Source organism: Pogoniulus pusillus, chromosome 31, assembly GCF_015220805.1.
Source record: "Pogoniulus pusillus isolate bPogPus1 chromosome 31, bPogPus1.pri, whole genome shotgun sequence".
Taxonomy (NCBI): Eukaryota; Metazoa; Chordata; class Aves; order Piciformes; family Lybiidae; genus Pogoniulus; species Pogoniulus pusillus.
In genome coordinates, this window is record NC_087294.1 from 10,031,483 (window position 1) to 10,048,418 (window position 16,936).

At 45.6% G+C, this 16,936-nt stretch overlaps 1 protein-coding gene across 4 annotated transcripts in view; it reads left to right on the forward strand.

Annotated features, from left to right (window-relative positions):
* Positions 1–6,890, forward strand: part of SGK1 (serum/glucocorticoid regulated kinase 1) — an 85,135-nt gene extending 78,245 nt beyond the window's left edge. For 3 of the 4 annotated variants that reach the window (XM_064169136.1, XM_064169138.1, XM_064169137.1), the window contains 11 exons: positions 1,169–1,244; positions 1,699–1,774; positions 2,243–2,347; positions 2,799–2,882; positions 2,986–3,117; positions 3,405–3,517; positions 3,729–3,852; positions 4,188–4,283; positions 4,395–4,550; positions 4,657–4,746; positions 5,576–6,890. In XM_064169136.1, the coding sequence (XP_064025206.1) occupies positions 1,169–1,244; positions 1,699–1,774; positions 2,243–2,347; positions 2,799–2,882; positions 2,986–3,117; positions 3,405–3,517; positions 3,729–3,852; positions 4,188–4,283; positions 4,395–4,550; positions 4,657–4,746; positions 5,576–5,743 (1,220 nt within the window). In that variant the 3' untranslated portion in view covers positions 5,744–6,890. Of the gene's footprint in view, positions 1–917; positions 1,069–1,168; positions 1,245–1,698; positions 1,775–2,242; positions 2,348–2,798; positions 2,883–2,985; positions 3,118–3,404; positions 3,518–3,728; positions 3,853–4,187; positions 4,284–4,394; positions 4,551–4,656; positions 4,747–5,575 lie in introns of those variants that run through there. The other variant, XM_064169139.1, reaches the window with a different exon arrangement.
* Positions 6,891–16,936: the final 10,046 nt, after the last annotated feature.

Sequence of the window (16,936 nt, forward strand, 5' to 3'; positions counted from 1 at the left end):
CGTGCGAGGGCTGCAGGGGGGAGGACGAAAGGGAAGAAGGCCGTGGTACCTTTGAGTGTGCCTGCCTGCGCCCCACGGGAGGGGGTCTTCGGCATCATTTCACCTTCGTGCATGCACCAGCGCTCCGCTGGCGCGGCCGCACGGAAGCGGCTGAGCCATTAAGTCTCGGGTACACGGTGTCCCAAATGACCGTGCACAGTGGAAACAAAACTGAGGAGCAGGCTGGTTTTGCGCTCTCCTCCAAGTTTAGGGGACTGGTTTTTGGTTGGTTGCTTGCTTTTTTTTTTTTTTTTTTTTTTTTTTTTTCTTTTTTTTTAAACTTGTTTCCCTTCTTATTAAATGGATTTTTTTCCTTTTCCTTTTTGTAATATCCCGACCGGGACCATGGCAGTGCACAGAAGGGAAATTTGTTTGTTATACTGAAAATCGGGCAGGAAATCTTGTTCTCCTGAGTCACTGCGGCTCCTTCAAGGAAACGTCAGCGTCCCTTATCACCGCTCATCCGGGGCGGCGGGACCCGACAGCGGACGCGGGCTGCGGCGGGGAAAGGAGGGGCACACTTTAGGAAGAGGTGCTAGTCCAGCATAGAGACAGATTTCAGCTTTATATAACCACACCAAAAAGTAAAGGGCCGGGATAAAAAGAGGGCCATTGAGAAACGGGGCTGCGGAAGGTTGCTGTGGAGAAAACGGAAAGGAAAAACAAATACACTATTTGGTGGTTGTGCAAGTGGATGCTCTGCGCGATAGGGATGTCGCTGGGGGGCAGGCTTGGAGATACTGCGCTAGCAAGCACCGAAGCGCTCGTCCTCGGAGGCGGTCACCCGCCCAGGACGTCGGGGAGGGGCGGGCTGAGTGTCGCCACCCCGCCCCGGTCCCGCCCATGTTCGCCGCCACTTAAGTGGCGTCGGGTGCTTCGCAGGAGTAGAGCGCTGCTGAGAGGCGGTAGTGCTGGAGGAGCTCCTTATTTCTTACCGACTTCGCTCCAAAATGACCGTGAAGGCAGCCGAGGCGTCTGGTTCTACCTTGACTTACTCAAAGATGAGGGGGATGGTGGCTATCCTTATCGGTGAGCTACAGAGGGGCTTCTTCGACCGTGCTCAGGAGGCTGTGATTTTTCTCGCAGTACGGCTTAACGATTTTATTTCTCCTGTCCTTTTACGTTATAGCTTTCATGAAGCAGAGAAGAATGGGGCTGAACGACTTTATTCAGAAGATAGCCACCAATTCCTATGCATGCAAGCAGTAAGTATCAGAAGTTCCGCCCGCATTTCAGTCACAGCTATCACTGTGTATTACGAGATCTAGTTAAAGAAAAACACAAAGGAAAAACAACGAGATTTGTTTACTGTAATGCCTCTAGCATGACTGCTACGGAAGAGTTAATTGATCTCCTTGAGGTATTACTCATCTGGCAACAGTTCCTGTGAGATGTGTTTGGGAGAAATGAGTTGGATGGGATTTATAGGCACCCATCCCTGTTTTGAACTGTACTTACTGTATAAGTACATTTCTTTGCATGGCAGCATTTACTTCGTCTACATTAATTTAGTCCCTCAGTCGAATAGATGTTTCATTTGCCTTCTGGAATAGCGCGAAGTAAACCTCCTCATTCGTGTTATGTGCATGCCCTCTGGTGGAAAGATCTGCCTGATGCAGCTGGTGGCTCTTCTAATCATGCATGTTCTTATCCTTGCAGCCCTGAAGTTCAGACTATCTTGAAAATCTCCCAGCCTCAAGAGCCTGAACTTATGAATGCTAATCCTTCTCCACCGGTAAGTAGATTTGCCTCGCTGAAGAATTTTTAGAAGATCAAATCAGCCAGTAATAGAAGTGTAGCAAAAGTAGAATCATGAGTGTTACTGCAGTTCAGCTTGTAGCATACTGATGTGCCTAGGGAAAAGAGAGCAATCCAGTTAGAGTGAAACAACTTCTTTGCTGACATAGAGAAGTTTAAAAAACCCTCAACACTAAAACTTTATTAGCTGTTACTTCCTTATGGAATGTGGCTTAGACCTCAATGAGAACTTCTGAGTAAGCTATGACTGTTAACACTTTTCTTAGGTAGTACCTAAGCATTTAAGCTGTGTGGTCGAGCTGGAGATTAGATTTTTGGTTTGAAGAAGCATTACTAATCTCCATTTTTAGGGTCACTTTATTTATATATATTTTTAAAAGACACAACATGTTGAGATTCTCACTATCAAGTTTTTAATAAATGTGTTTTCTATCTATTCTTCTAGCCCAGTCCTTCGCAGCAGATCAATCTTGGTCCATCATCCAACCCACATGCCAAACCATCTGACTTCCATTTCTTAAAAGTTATTGGAAAAGGCAGTTTTGGAAAGGTAAACTTAAGGGTTTTTTTTCTTTCTTGTTGTCGTTTACTTATTCTTCAGTGCTTGTTGTGTCATGTCCAAGAGTCAGGTTAGTATTGGCTTTGGTAAATGGTGGCAATTTAAATGGTTCTGAGCATGTCCCACTGCCCAGCGCCAGGCTCCCTGCATAGCTGTGGGGAGAGGGAGCAGGGTGATGTTTCAAAGAGTCGTGAAAGAGCCAGGGAGTCCTGTACACTGTGCTGGGAAGAACATACACTTAGCTTTTGGAAGAGAAATAAACTAGACATAGAAACGTCAGGCTAGATCCATCTGCAGGAGTGGCAATAACAGCACCGACCCAGAGGGATGTAGTTAACAGAAAGTTTTCTCAGCAGCTAACACCAAGGCTTGTTTTCACTTGTGTTTTCAAGTTGCTCTGTATTTCACTATTGCTCAACTTCAGGATTTTGTCCTGTTTTAGGTTCTCCTGGCACGGCATAAGGCAGAAGAGCAGTTCTACGCTGTTAAAGTCCTGCAGAAAAAAGCAATCTTGAAGAAGAAGGAGGTAGGCTGCTTCTTCACAATGCCATTGTCGTGCCCATCAGATGAGTTTTTGCTACCATTATTAAGCCAGTGTACTTAACAATGGTGATTTCCTATGTTTTCAGGAGAAGCACATTATGTCAGAACGCAACGTCCTGCTGAAGAACGTGAAACACCCCTTCCTGGTTGGCCTTCACTTCTCCTTCCAAACTGCAGACAAGTTGTATTTTGTTCTAGACTACATCAATGGTGGAGAGGTGAGCAGTAAGAAAATGAAATGGTGTTTCCTATCAATGTGTGTGGTGGTAGGACAGACTGTTTTCACCCTTCCTTTTAAATATGAAAGAATTTACAAGGGGAAAGGTCAGGGGGGAGAAGTTAGTAGATTGAATGTTTACAGCCTGCCAAGTTTTGAACTACCAAAGGTTCATTAGGCCATTTCCTGCTATTGTTCTTCCTCGCTATATATGTTGAGTCTAATTAAGCGCATTGTTAGCGGGCTTTGGCGCCATGTACCCAACTTTGTTCTCTCTGTCTCCTGTAGTTGTTCTACCATCTCCAAAGGGAGCGTTGCTTCCTGGAGCCCAGAGCCCGTTTTTACGCTGCTGAAATTGCCAGTGCATTGGGCTACTTGCACTCCCTCAACATTGTCTATCGGTAAGCAGCCTCCTCCAGTTTGTCAGACTGCAAAAACATATGTGCTGTGTTGAATAATCATTAAAAGGTTGATCTCATTTTGAGCTCAGAATTGCTTTTAATTTGTTTTTTTTATTGGTGCCTTAGTGGAGTTCTGCAAACAGTTGCACCTACGTTGTTCTCACTGTAGCTCCTCTAATGGTGGCTTATCTTCTTTCATCTCCTCTCGCAGTGACCTGAAGCCAGAGAATATCCTGCTTGATTCCCAGGGCCACATTGTCTTGACTGACTTCGGGCTCTGCAAAGAAAACATAGAGCACAATGGCACAACCTCCACCTTCTGCGGCACGCCAGAGGTAGGGCCACTGGGCACACCTCTCACAGAGCAGCAGCAAGTGCTGACCTGGCAGTGAAAACCAACATCTGCTGTGTATATTTACATCCGGTTAGGCAAGCAGGGAAGGGGGCATTCCGGGTCTTGTAATATCAGGCTGCCAGTGAGGACATGCAAAGACACATTAGAGTATGACAGTCATCTCTGGAGCCTTCTTCCTTTATGAAGAGCTTGTAGCTTTCTGGTAGCTTAGCTATTGCTGGAATTCAGTAAGGTGCTGTCACTCAAAAATGGGGAGGCCTTCCTGCTTATGACAATCACTTTGGCTAACACGGCTCTCTTCCTTATCTTACACAGTATCTTGCACCTGAAGTTCTTCATAAGCAGCCCTATGACCGGACTGTGGACTGGTGGTGCCTTGGAGCAGTCCTTTATGAGATGCTTTATGGCCTGGTAAGCAGCAAATCCTTCATGACAGCTCAAAGTAGCTTACTTGTCCTTTCCCCACAAGAAACCCCCTCCCTGCCTGTCAGCCTCATTAACCTGACTCTGCTCTTCCCACAGCCACCCTTCTACAGCAGGAACACAGCAGAGATGTATGACAACATCCTGAACAAACCCCTACAGCTGAAGCCAAACATCACCAACTCAGCTAGACATCTCCTGGAAGGCCTTTTGCAGAAGGACAGGACAAAGAGGCTTGGTGCCAAGGAGGACTTTGTAAGTGCAAACTGGCCAGTTGCTGTAAGCAGCACAGGAGGATGACAAAGCCATACTGTTTACATTAACTTGGGTCTGAATTAATCGATTTTTCTCTCTGTAACAGATGGAGATTAAGAATCACATCTTCTTCTCCCCAATTAACTGGGATGATCTCATTAATAAGAAGATTACACCCCCTTTTAACCCAAATGTGGTATGTATCTCTTCTAATTATAGAATGTCTCTGGTCTCTGTGGGGTGCCTAGGAGCCAGGGAAACCTGGCCGGATGGCTGTGTTTGGGGAACACAGCTTTTCCTTCCCCAGTGGCTGTGCAGGCAAGGTTAAAAATAAGCAGTAGCTGAATTATTGCTGATGAACAATCTAAATTTATCTGGGTTTGTTTGCATCTCACATGCTTTGTTTGCATGGCTATTTAGAAATAATCCCCATTATCCCCATTTTATGAAAGGGGAAGGTAAGGTTTAGAAAGCAAGTAGCTTCCCGAGTGTGGCTTATGGGATGCTAGCATCTAAAGAGAAGGATCTGGTGGGGGAGGCTGTTCTCCTTCACTCTCTGAGCATCTTCTAAGCTAAATTTAATAACCATCCCAGAGATCAAAGTGTGTGTCCCTGCAAGTTGCTGTGTGGCAGAGTGGTGTTGTGTTGTGTTTGGTTTCTGTTGCATGAGCTTAGTTGGAAGGTAGTGTTATTAAATCTTGGCTTTTAGTGAGATAATGTGCACCAGGATACAAGAGAAGAATCATATCATAGAATCAGCCAGGTTGGGGGAGACCTCCAGTCCAACCTATCCCCCAGCCAACTAGACCATGGCACTGAGTGTCTCAGCCAGGCTTTTCTTGAACACCTCCAGGGACGGTGACTCCACCACCCCGGGCAGCCCATTCCAATGGCAAACCACTGAAACTGGCAAAGACACTGATTAGCAGCACAAGGCTGCTTGTCCCTGTTTTGAATCGAAACCTTGTACTCGTGAAATGTTTCAATCTAAGTGTTGCATCTTTCCTTTTCTTCCCTGTCTGCAGAGTGGCCCCAATGACCTGCGACACTTTGATCCGGAGTTTACAGATGAGCCAGTCCCCAACTCCATCGGACAGTCCCCAGACAGCATTCTCATCACCGCCAGCGTCAAGGAAGCCGCTGAGGCTTTTTTGGGCTTCTCCTATGCGCCACCCGTGGACTCTTTCTTGTGAACGTTTTTCTTTATCTCCTAAAATAATAACAACAACTATTATTATTTTCATTTTTGTTTGGCCTTCTGGTGGCACTGCCAGTTGACCAGTCATCTTGAAAAGAGAATTTGCACATTTCCACCATGGCAGCTTTGCAGCCTTAATTTCAACTACACTGTTTGCTGGAAGCTATTTTGAAGAGCACATCACTCTCTAAACGAGCTCTGCAGGCTTTTTCATTTCGTTTGTTCTTCCCCCCCCCCCCACCAAAGCGGTGCTGTCTCCTCGGGAAAGAAAAACAAAAGAGTGACTGCTGCCACAGCCTGCCGCGGCAGATCGTAGGAGTAAGAACAAGCCGGTTTGAACATCGTGCTCTGAAAAGCCTTGCCTGAAGATCTATCTGAACGTGATGAGGATATTATGAAATGTGCCTTTTTCTGATGAGATCTCGTGAGCGCCAAAGCTTTCCCTGTTGCAGATTGTGTTTCTCAAGTTCATTTATGTGGGTTTACTATGTGAACAAATGGTATGCGTGTGGTCTGCGTACTACAGATGGACTTCGTTTAAAGCATCAGTGTGACACTTGCAGGATACCACAATGTGGGGCGTTGTTTGTTTCTTCCATATTTGGAAGATAAATTAAGTGTAATTTTGAAATTTCTTTTGTAAATCTCTACAGTCAACTACAACGATTTGAAACGGGCTCACAATTAACTCGTATCCAAATGCTTGAAAGAAAGCATTGCTGCTATGAAAAAGAAAAAAAAAAAGATTTCTATTTTTAGAAAGGGTTTTTATGGACCAAAATGCCCCAGCTGCAGTCAGTCAAAGCTGTTGATTTATTTTTTTTTCTTGATTTTATTTTATTTTCCCCCCCCTCCTTCTTTTTGTTTAAGTTTTAAAAGATGTCATCTGTAAAATGGGCATTATTTATGGGTTTGGGGTTTGGGGATTTTTTTTTCATTCCTGGTTGTATGTATTGTAAAGAAAAGATCTGTACATTCAGTTGTAACTCTAGATGTATATTTAAACTTACAGACTTAACTTGTAATGTATACCATCATTGTAATGTAATATAATTAACATGGTTACATGTAGCTTTGGTTCTTTTTTTTTTTTTTGGTGACCAAACCCCTTGGTTTGCAGTAAAATACTTCCACAAACTTGTCATTGTTTTTAAAACAAAAGATTTTTCTCCCTGGGGAAAAAAAAATAAGCATAGGAGAAAAAAAAATGTGAGCTGTCCATCAGCTTATGTTACCTGTGTAATTTTGCTGAGATGTGTGCTGGTTCTTCTGTCAAGCTGCAGCTCGGCACAAAAACACTTGCTCCTCCAACTGTTGGTGTGGGCGTGTGTCAATGTGAGTGCTGTGCTGTGCTACAACTGTTCACGCTACCCCAAAGGAGTGAGGTACTGCTCTCTGCTGTGGGCAAAGCATAACTGCAGCTGAGCTGTTCAGTACTATGCTGCAGGCACACAGAATCACAGCATTTCTTAGACTGGAAAAGACCTTCAGAGTCCAATCATTAGTTTCACACTGACGAGTCCTTGACTAAAGTAAATCCCTCAGCACAACATCTAATTGCTATGGTTGGAAAGGAGCACTAGGATCATCCAGTCCAACCTTCTTCCTAGCATCCTTCATCACTACAAGCAGGTTTTTTTGACAGTGATGGAAGCTCCTTACCCAGGAGTCTATCCTGGAGCATCAAATGTTGCTGCTGTGACTTGGAGGAGATTAATGTACCCTGAGTTTACCACTGTGCCAAGATCTTTGCTGAGGAGGTGTGTTTCATTAGCTGATCACATGCTTACCTAGATGAGGTAATCCTGACTATTCTAGAACTGAGCTGTTGGATGTATAGTTTTACTAGTACTAGTGGGTGGCCTGCAAGAGGGACTCTGAGCCAAGAATAAAGAATGAATAGCTTTTTCTGGAGTGACCCCAATCAATTTCTTCTGAACAGGGACAAATGGCTTCATTTTACAAGAGGCTGGGTGTCTGCACCTTATTTACAGCTCTCATCCACTGGTTAGTGCAGTTGGTCTTTGCAATTTGAAGAATCATTCGAGCAGTTGCTGAGAAAAGCCTGGACAAAGTCAACTGTTGTTCTGGCCACTGTGATAATGGCAGTGCAAACAAAGTTCTGAGGTTGATAGTTCTATTTCCCACAAAAAAGATGCAAGTAACTGCACCTTTTATTATCCATTGGATGCAGGAACAACAAAATATTACACACACACCCCAAAAAAAAATAACAGCTTCAGCTATAAACTGGGAGACTACACTTAGAACTGAAAATGCTAATTTATAGCAGCCAAGAAACCTCCTTTCTTTCAGATCATGTTAGTGTAATGAGAGAGAGGCAGTCACATCCCCCTCAAACTCCCTAGAGTCTCGAATTCATGCTCAATAATTCTTTGAGGAGTCTGCTGACAGGCCTTGCAAACCCTTCCAGCGTTATAACATGCCTGAAACATCTTTTGTGATGATGATTTTGTAGGCTAGAGACGTTGAAATGTATAGTGCTAATTTGCTTTTTGCTGTAGCAAAAGGAACTGCACCGAAGTTTTGAGATAGGCATTATCTTTGCCCCACATTTCCCAGGTGTTAGCAAGGTGCTAGGCGCAGATATGTGAGCAGAGAGCTGCAGCCCGAGGGTAACAAAACATTAAATACTGGAAAAAACAACCCTAATGCAATCAGAAGTATGGAACTTCAGTGACTCAGAGGTGTACATGGGGTGCCTTTCATCTTTGCTACATGTAGGGTATTAGTTTACCTTTAAAAGACAATGTCTGATTGTAATTTTAACCGTTCTGCCATGCATAGGCTCATTAAGAGGCTGCTGCTTTGTGCAGAAGTCTGCAGCTGCTAGAGATGAATATTCAACAGGTCCTGCCTCAGTCTTTTTAGGGTAGGAAAGGTGAAAAGTGTCTCCATCTCAGCATCACAGAATCACAGAATGTTAGGGGTTGGGAGGGACCTCTGGAGATTTTCGAGTCCAACCCCGCTGCCAGAGCAGGACCATATAATCCATGATTCTAATCTCCCTGAATTTGATGTCCTGCAGTCATTTTTGACAGGAGGGAGCCCATGGCAGTCAGCTGTGTTTTGAGTTTGTTTGTTGTTTGTTCCACAGAATTCCTTGTCTTTAATGTCTATATTTTCTTAAGAGAAAATGCTCTGAACTAAGAAGCAAAGGGCTGGGCCTTCTGAAATCCCCATTCACACAGGTGTTATTTTGACTAAGAGCTAAATCAGTGGTGGAATTTCACCCATTTATAACATGGGAGTGCTCATCCAATTTTTCTACTGGTGGTAGTGCTGTAATTGCCATCAGTCTGGCTAGCTCTTAGCAGAGTGGCTGACCCCACGAACAAAACATTAGACAATGCTTAAATCAGGCATGATGTTTTGTAAGGTGAGCATCCTTGGGCTCTCGTATGCTTTCTGAATGGAATATGTGGATGATACACACAGAGACACTCAAATACATGAATGCAGACATGTCATGTAGCTTAGCTTATCTCTGCATGCCATAAGGCACCACACCATTCCATGAACCTCATGAAGATAAGTGAAGCTTCTTAGTGACGGTAGTCAGCAGGCAGTTACTCCTGGAGGGCAGTCTGGGTCTTGAGTGAAGCAGGAGATGTCTGTTTCTTCTCTGAAAGGTTTTGGAGCAGCAGTGTAGCTTCTGTACACTTTTCATAAAGGGCCTGCAAAAAAGTAAGCAAGAAAAGCAAGACTTGTACAGCCTTGCATCCCCACTGAAAAGTTTCTACACACAGCTGAAGAAAAAAGACAAAAAACAAGGAGGTTGGTCAGGAAAGAGCTTTAGGTGATGGTCCCAAGTGGACAATTCACTTGGCTTATCTAATGTTAGGATAGAGGAATCCTGGTAAAGGGTTGGACTTGAGAGCCAGTGGCATCCTGGCCTGCATCAGGAATGGTGTGGCCAGCAGGAGCAGGGAGGTCATTCTGCCCCTGTACTCTGCACTGGTTAGACCTCACCTTGAGTGCTGTGTTCAGTTCTGGGCCTCCCAGTTTAGGAGGGACATTGAGATGCTTGAGCGTGTCCAGAGAAGGGCGACGAGGCTGGGGAGAGGCCTTGAGCACAGCCCTACGAGGAGAGGCTGAGGGAGCTGGGATTGGTTAGCCTGGAGAAGAGGAGGCTCAGGGGAGACCTCATTGCTGTCTGCAACTACCTGAGGGGTGGTTGTGGCCAGGAGGAGGTTGCTCTCTTCTCTCAGGAGGCCAGCACCAGAACGAGAGGACACAGCCTCAGGCTGTGCCAGGGGAAATTTAGGCGGGAGGTGAGGAGAAAGTTCTTCACTGAGAGAGTCATTGGACACTGGAATGGGCTGCCCGGGGAGGTGGTGGAGTCGCCGTCCCTGGAGCTGTTCAAGGCAGGATTGGACGTGGCACTTGGTGCCATGGTCTAGCCTTGAGCTCTGTGGTAAAGGGTTGGACTTGATGATCTGTGAGGTCTCTTCCAACCCTGATGATACTGTGATACTGTGATACTGTTTACGCAGAAGTTGCCTTCTGCTCCATCTGTTGGAGTAGAAGAGTGGAGACCTGTGTGCATGGCGACAGAGCAGGTAAAGCACGGAGAGCCCTGGCAGTGAGCATGCCTTTGCCGCGCTGGCCTGGGCTCTTTGCCCGGGCGTCACAAACCAACCTCCGCAGCGGCCGGGGGCTGCCTCTGTGCCGCGCCTGGGCGGTGTCAGCCTGGAGCAAGGGCGACACCCTGTGGCCGCTGCCGCGCAGGACCGAGCTCGCCGCTCCAGCGCCTCTTCCGCACGCCTCACCTCCCGCGGGCAGCGGCGCCTTCTTTCCTGAGGCTGTGCAACCCTCAGTAAGCCCAGATAAATCCTTTCCCTGTCAGGTGCAAGCTCCTCTGTAACATCCCTCTCTGGATCTACCAGCCTTTCATAGAATCACAGAATCGTCAGGGCTGGAAGGGACCTCAAGGATCATCCAGTTCCAACCCCCCTGCCATGGGCAAGGACACCTCACACTAGGTCAGGTTGCTCAGAGCCACATCCAGCCCAGCCTTAGCGACCTCCAGGGATGGGGCTTCCACCACCTCTCTGGGCAGCCTGTTCCTTTGAGATGCACCCAGTTAGTGCAGCACTCTGCTCCACATTATTTTTCTCAATGCACAGATTGTTGGCTACTACATAAAAACAATGTTCCCTTGCTGCCCCACTCTCTGCCCTCTGGCAGGCAGGAGTAAGCAGCACTGAAGGCAAGAACCACTTTACACTGTGTCCATAGATTCCTTCAGTAGTTCAGTGTTTGGGAAGACTGAGCTGTTTAGTAAATGATTCCCTGTTTTGGCCTGTATATTCAGTAAGGTCCATGCAAGAGTTGATGAGGAACTTGGTACTCTGTGGACGGTCTCACGTGTTGATGAAAAGATATCCCACACTCTAGGCCATCTTCCATATATGAAGCACACAAATAAGTGGTTTATAGGATAAGGTCTAAGCCTTCTTAGACCTTACCCTTCTTTCTCAGTACTCCTCAACATCCTTCTGTACTTTACAGTCTATACTTTACAGTGTATACTTCTGAGTGTTGTCTGGTGGCTTGCTACAGAGATTTTCTGTGTTGGTATAGAAAATATATGTATCTTTACTTCTGTAGGGATGCAGTCTCCATTGTAGTATGCTGGAGAGTGGAGTGGAGATCTAATGTGGAATCCTATGTGTCTTAAAGTCAGTTACCGTTTTTGCTCTTCCAAGTGAAGTCAACTCATTAGAGCAGATAAATGCACACCCTACTTTGAATATAGCTATACAGCCAATGTCTGCCCAGACCCAAAGTACATTGCTTGCAGAGAAGTTTCCTGCTAAGAACTGTGCCATATCATCTCAGTTAGACATGTTAAAAGTCGCCTTTGTATGGATTTGAAGGAAGTGCTGTATGCCATACAAGTGCAACTAATGCCCCACTGTGCTGAGGTAGACTGAAGTAAGAGATGGAGGTGGCATGTAGGTATGCAGCTTTCCCAAAGAGATGGGATATTCCATTTGCTTCTTGTAAGTGATGATCACACAACGAGCCATGGGACATGGTTTACTGAACAACGGTGAAGCCAGTCTCAGGTGGCCAGCACCAGAACGAGAGGACACAGCCTCAAGCTACGCCAGGGGAAATTTAGGCTGGAGGTGAGGAGAAAGTTCTTCACTGAGAGAGTCATTGGACACTGGAATGGGCTGCCCGGGGAGGTGGTGGAGTCGCCGTCCCTGGAGCTGTTCAAGGCAGGATTGGACATGGCACTTGGTGCCATGGTCTAGCCTTGAGCTCTGTGGTAAAGGGTTGGACTTGATGATCTATGAGGTCTCTTCCAACCTTGGTGATACTGTGATACTGTGACTTACATTTCCAGGGTTGAGTCTGAAGTTTCTCTGTGCTCCAGCTCATTCACCTTGGGAGACTTGATCACAGGCACAGCCCCAGCTAGACACCATCCTTAAACTCAAGAAACATAGGTTGGCAGTGTGGGTGCAAGCAATTCCAGCCATCATGTCACTTGTAAGTTATAATTTACTGTGGTGTTTTGAATGGTAAATTTGCAGACTTGGACTAAGCCTTCCAAGAACCATTTCTGCTTAGCAGTTATCCAAGTACTATGTTATTCAACAATTTTATTAATCAATAAGATTCCATTCAGCTGCTTTGTTCACCAATTATAAATATGGCATATCACCAATCTCACACTTCAGTAAACACTCTATGACTAAGTTAATTAACTTATATTGCTTTATATATATGGATCAGCCCTGAGTCAGCTCCCTTTACAGTGACTTTACTGTTTACAGAGAGAAACAGGTACCCAGGGAGATCAACTGATCTGTGTCTTCAGCAGAGATGGTGGTCCCTCTGGAAGGGATGGTCTCTTTCCATTGTCTATAAAGGGAGTTTTCACTGATTAGTAAATGCAGCTGGTTCAAAAAGATTCACACACACCCCCAAGTGATCATTTAGCATGTGCATAGTTTGCTTAATGTGGATGTGTATTTAGCAGATCACATTACAGGCACATGGGATTGATATCAAAAGGATGCAGAACTGACTAAAAATGCTGCAGCTCGCCAGGGAATTGAAGTATTTTACCTTTGCAGATGGTGATAAACCCTGTGAGCAATTAAACACATTTAGCAAAGAAAATTTATATTAATTGAAAACACCACTGCAAGGCACTAGAAGGCTTATCAGATGTGATGATTAACATACCTCCAAAGCATGGATTCCAAAAGCATGGTTTACACATGACTAGTGACATACTGCTGTTTATTTTGTGGTTGCTGAAAAGAAATATTTCAGCAACTGAGAACAAGGAGAGAAGAAGAGCAAGTGGCCTATAAAAAAGAAAGGGAAAGGGAAAGGAAGAGAGGAGAGAAGAGGAGAGGAGAGGAGAGGAGAGGAGAGGAGAGGAGAGGAGAGGAGAGGAGAGGAGAGGAGAGGAGAGGAGAGGAGAGGAGAGGAGAGGAGAGGAGAGGAGAGGAGAGGAGAGGAGAGGAGAGGAGAGAGAAAATGAAAGGAAAAAAACAAAAAGATGACAGCTGAAAACCTGCCACCCCAGATGCCTGTGACATTCTCTGCCCTTTGTCATACCCCTGGCTCCAAGTCTCTATCAAATTCAGAAGAGGGTATTGCTTTGTGACTAGGAAATCTCACATTTTCTCTTTTCATGCAAGTGGATAGGCTCTCGTCTCCTGATCTCCTTTGGTAGAGCACAGCCAAGGGGGTACCCATAGAGAGGCTGAGGTTAGGAAGGTGGATGAATCCAAAAAGTGGACAAAAGACCAAGAAGATAACTGGGGTAAGGCTTTGCAAAGAGTTGCAGGCAGAATGTGGAAGAGGAAAACATCTGCAAAGGTAAATGCAAACTTATTAAATGGTTTACATAAGCCATTGCTGATGGAGCTGCACAATGTCTGGCAGCCACATTTGCCACTGGGATCAGGTGATTCATGAGCAATGTACAACTTTCTGGGAAGGGACTCTTTTGTTTCCTGTTGCCTGGCCTCTGACTTGATCATCTGCAAAGGTGAAGTTCCTGGTGGAGTGCTAAGGGCTGTGCACTACAACTCTGGGCTATTGTGTACCCTTATCTCCTGGAGCAGCAGGATGTGTGATGGCCATACTCTCCTCTGGAAAAGCACACTGAGGCCTGCAACTGCATGTTCATGGAAAAATACAACCCTCCAGCAACTGAAGCAATGAACAGAGCCTGTGTCTCTGCTGTGTGACTCTGACCCTCTCATAGGATGAGGTGTCAAAGCGAGGCCGTGTTAGGACCTGAGGATGATAGGTTAGATAAGGCTTCAACCTAACACTGCTGCACCCACATGGAGATGACATGGGGAATAAAACTGGGCTGCTAGATTGCTGTGGGGGAAAAAGAGGGGAATTTTGAGAAGCCTCAAATTGCTACAGTAGAAAGGCAGTGTTGGTGGTCCCTTTGGGATACTCCTGTTGCTAGAAGTGTGAGAGACACGGAGGAAATTTAGACCTGCTGCTGCCACCTCAGGCTCTGGTTATCTATATCTTGCATAGCATGTCACAGCAAATTTTTTGTTAGCTGCAATATTGCTTGCAGCTGAGATGTGACAGTCACTTGCTGAGCACAGCCTCCAAGCTGCTCTGGAAGAGGTAGGATAACTAAATGCATAATGCCATAGCAAAGGCATTGCCTGGCTATGTTCCTAATGAGTTAAGTTGTTGCTGTGACCAGAAACTAGATCCTTACCTGGCTGCAGCCTGCCAAGTGTTACAGACTTCAGAGTAGCCATGGGGCTAGTGTATAAAATATCCCTCTTCATCCTCATTTACTGAGCTGGCCACAGAAAAGAAAGAGCACAGAAGCTATTTTCAAATACTTGTTTTAATGAGTTCTCTTATTAGTGAATATTCCATTTTTAAATCGTGGTCTAACTACTTCAAACTAACTGCTCAGTATATTTAGTTTGGAATGATCCAACTTTTCTCAGCTGTCCCTTAAGGTGGTAACTCTCTAGTTATATATAGACACACATATATGTATACAGGGCAGCAGGAACAGAGAGGTGATCATCTCCCTGTACTCAGCACTGGTGAGGCCACATCTCAAGTACTGTGTTCAGCTCTGGGCCCCTCAATACAAGCAGGATATTGAGGTTCTGGAGCATGTCCAGAGAAGGGCAATGAGGATGGTGAAGAGCCTGGAGCACATGGAGGAACATCTGAGGGAGCTGGAGTTGTTCAGGCTGATGAAAAAGAGGCTGAGGGGAGACCTTATTGCAACTACCTGAAGGGAGTTTGGAGCGAGGAGGAGGCAGCCTCTTCTTGGTGTCAAGTGACAGGACTAGAGGAAATGGTTTCGAGCTGTGCCAGGGGAGGTTCAGGATGGATGCTAGGAAATATTTCTTCATGGAGAGGGTGCTCAAACACTAGAATGACCTGCCCACAGCAGTGATGAAGTTGTCATCCCTAGGGGCATTTAAGCAGCCCGTGGAGCTGGCTCTTAGAGACATGGTTTAGGATTGACCCTAAACTTGGTCGAAGGTTGGACTGGATGATCTTTGAGGTATCTTCCAAACTGATGTTTTCTGTGACTCTGTGATACATATATGTGGCTCTGTGTGTGGGTTTTGTCTTTTTTCACACACAGAGTAAGAAAAATGCTCAGCTCCAAAAGTAGAAATCTGTGTGAGCAGTTCCTCTGAAATAGTTTGGTACAAAGTGTTATTCCAGAATAATTAGCCAGCCAAATTCATGCAAGTCCCAAGAGCAGCTCTTGAACTGAAGCTACCCTGCACTCTCCTCCAGTTTCTTAGTAAAACTGCCATGTTGGTGACCTCTAGTGGAAGAAGAATTCTTTCAAGGTAGCTCAAAAAACTCACGGAGCTTTGGTCCCTGAGTAAGTCTCCTGTACAAAGATGCTTCCAAAACTCATGATAATGATACTGGGGCAAAATACAAAATATTCCAGGCAGAGGGAAGGAGAGAAGAACTGAGTTGCTGCTTCTGAGCTAGTGCAAGCTGCAAGCACATGGCCAGAGTGATTCCCAGTTAAACTAGCCACGAATGAGGGTGCTGCTCTTGGTGGCAGGTCAATGCAGAAAGGCAGTTTCTAAATCTCCCGCGTTCAATACATCATTTTGAAGCTGAAACTGGCCAACAGGCACTAGCACCATTGCTCTGGCCGATGAATTCAAAGCTTTGTGTCTCGTGTGACCACGCAGGCATGTTGAGGGGCAGCACAAGACACCCGACACATGGTGCTAAGCCCATAGCCCTCAAGGCTTTGCTGGGGCCAAGCCCTTCATTGTTTGCTCATTCTACTCAACTCCTGGACACACAAAAGGAAGAGGAGGAGAGCAAGGGTTAAACTGGCCCTACCAGGACAGGGTTGTGAGCCAGGGGCCAACAGCAGATACCCAACACTTTCAAAGAGCAGAGGGATATATAGCTCTCCCTGTCCCCTGTGGGCAAAGCAAGGAAAGGTGGACTACTTGTAGTACAGAGCCTTTAGTCTAAGTGCCAGTCTAATAACGAGCATAATTGGGCACTGGAAGAGAGCTCCTCAGGAGGCAGTGAAACCTCTGATTTTAAGGGTTTCAAAGAACACATTAGACAGGAACAAGGTAGCAAGAGGGATACCCAGGGAAGACAGATACAACTGACCTTTTCTTAGCACAGGAAGACGGACTAGATGGGTTATCAAGGATGCTGTCACACTTACATTTTCCCTTTGTCTGGCTTGAAGTCTTTTATTTTCAGCTGTGTTCCAGACTCCTGACTGGAAATAAAGTAAATGGTAACTGCCTCAATATGTGTTAGGACTTGTTGAATGCTAAGTGTCAAGGACAGATCCTAGGTTTCTCAGACTCAGCATTCAAATTTAAGAGGGTTTTTTTTTCAAACTAAAATGACATGTCCCAGTTCCTCAGCTTCACATGCAGAGATGATGCTATCCACTCATTTTATTGGCATGCTGAGATGATGGATTCATTCAGGTTTATGGTTTTTTATATATATATATCACAGGTTCACACAGAATCACAGAATGTCATGGGCTGGGAAGGACCTTGAAAGATCATCCAGTTCAAACCCCTGCCAGAGCAGGAGCACCTAGACCAGATCACACAGGAACGTGTCCAGGTGGGTTTTGAGTATCTCCAGAGAGGATGACTTCACAACCCCCCTGGGC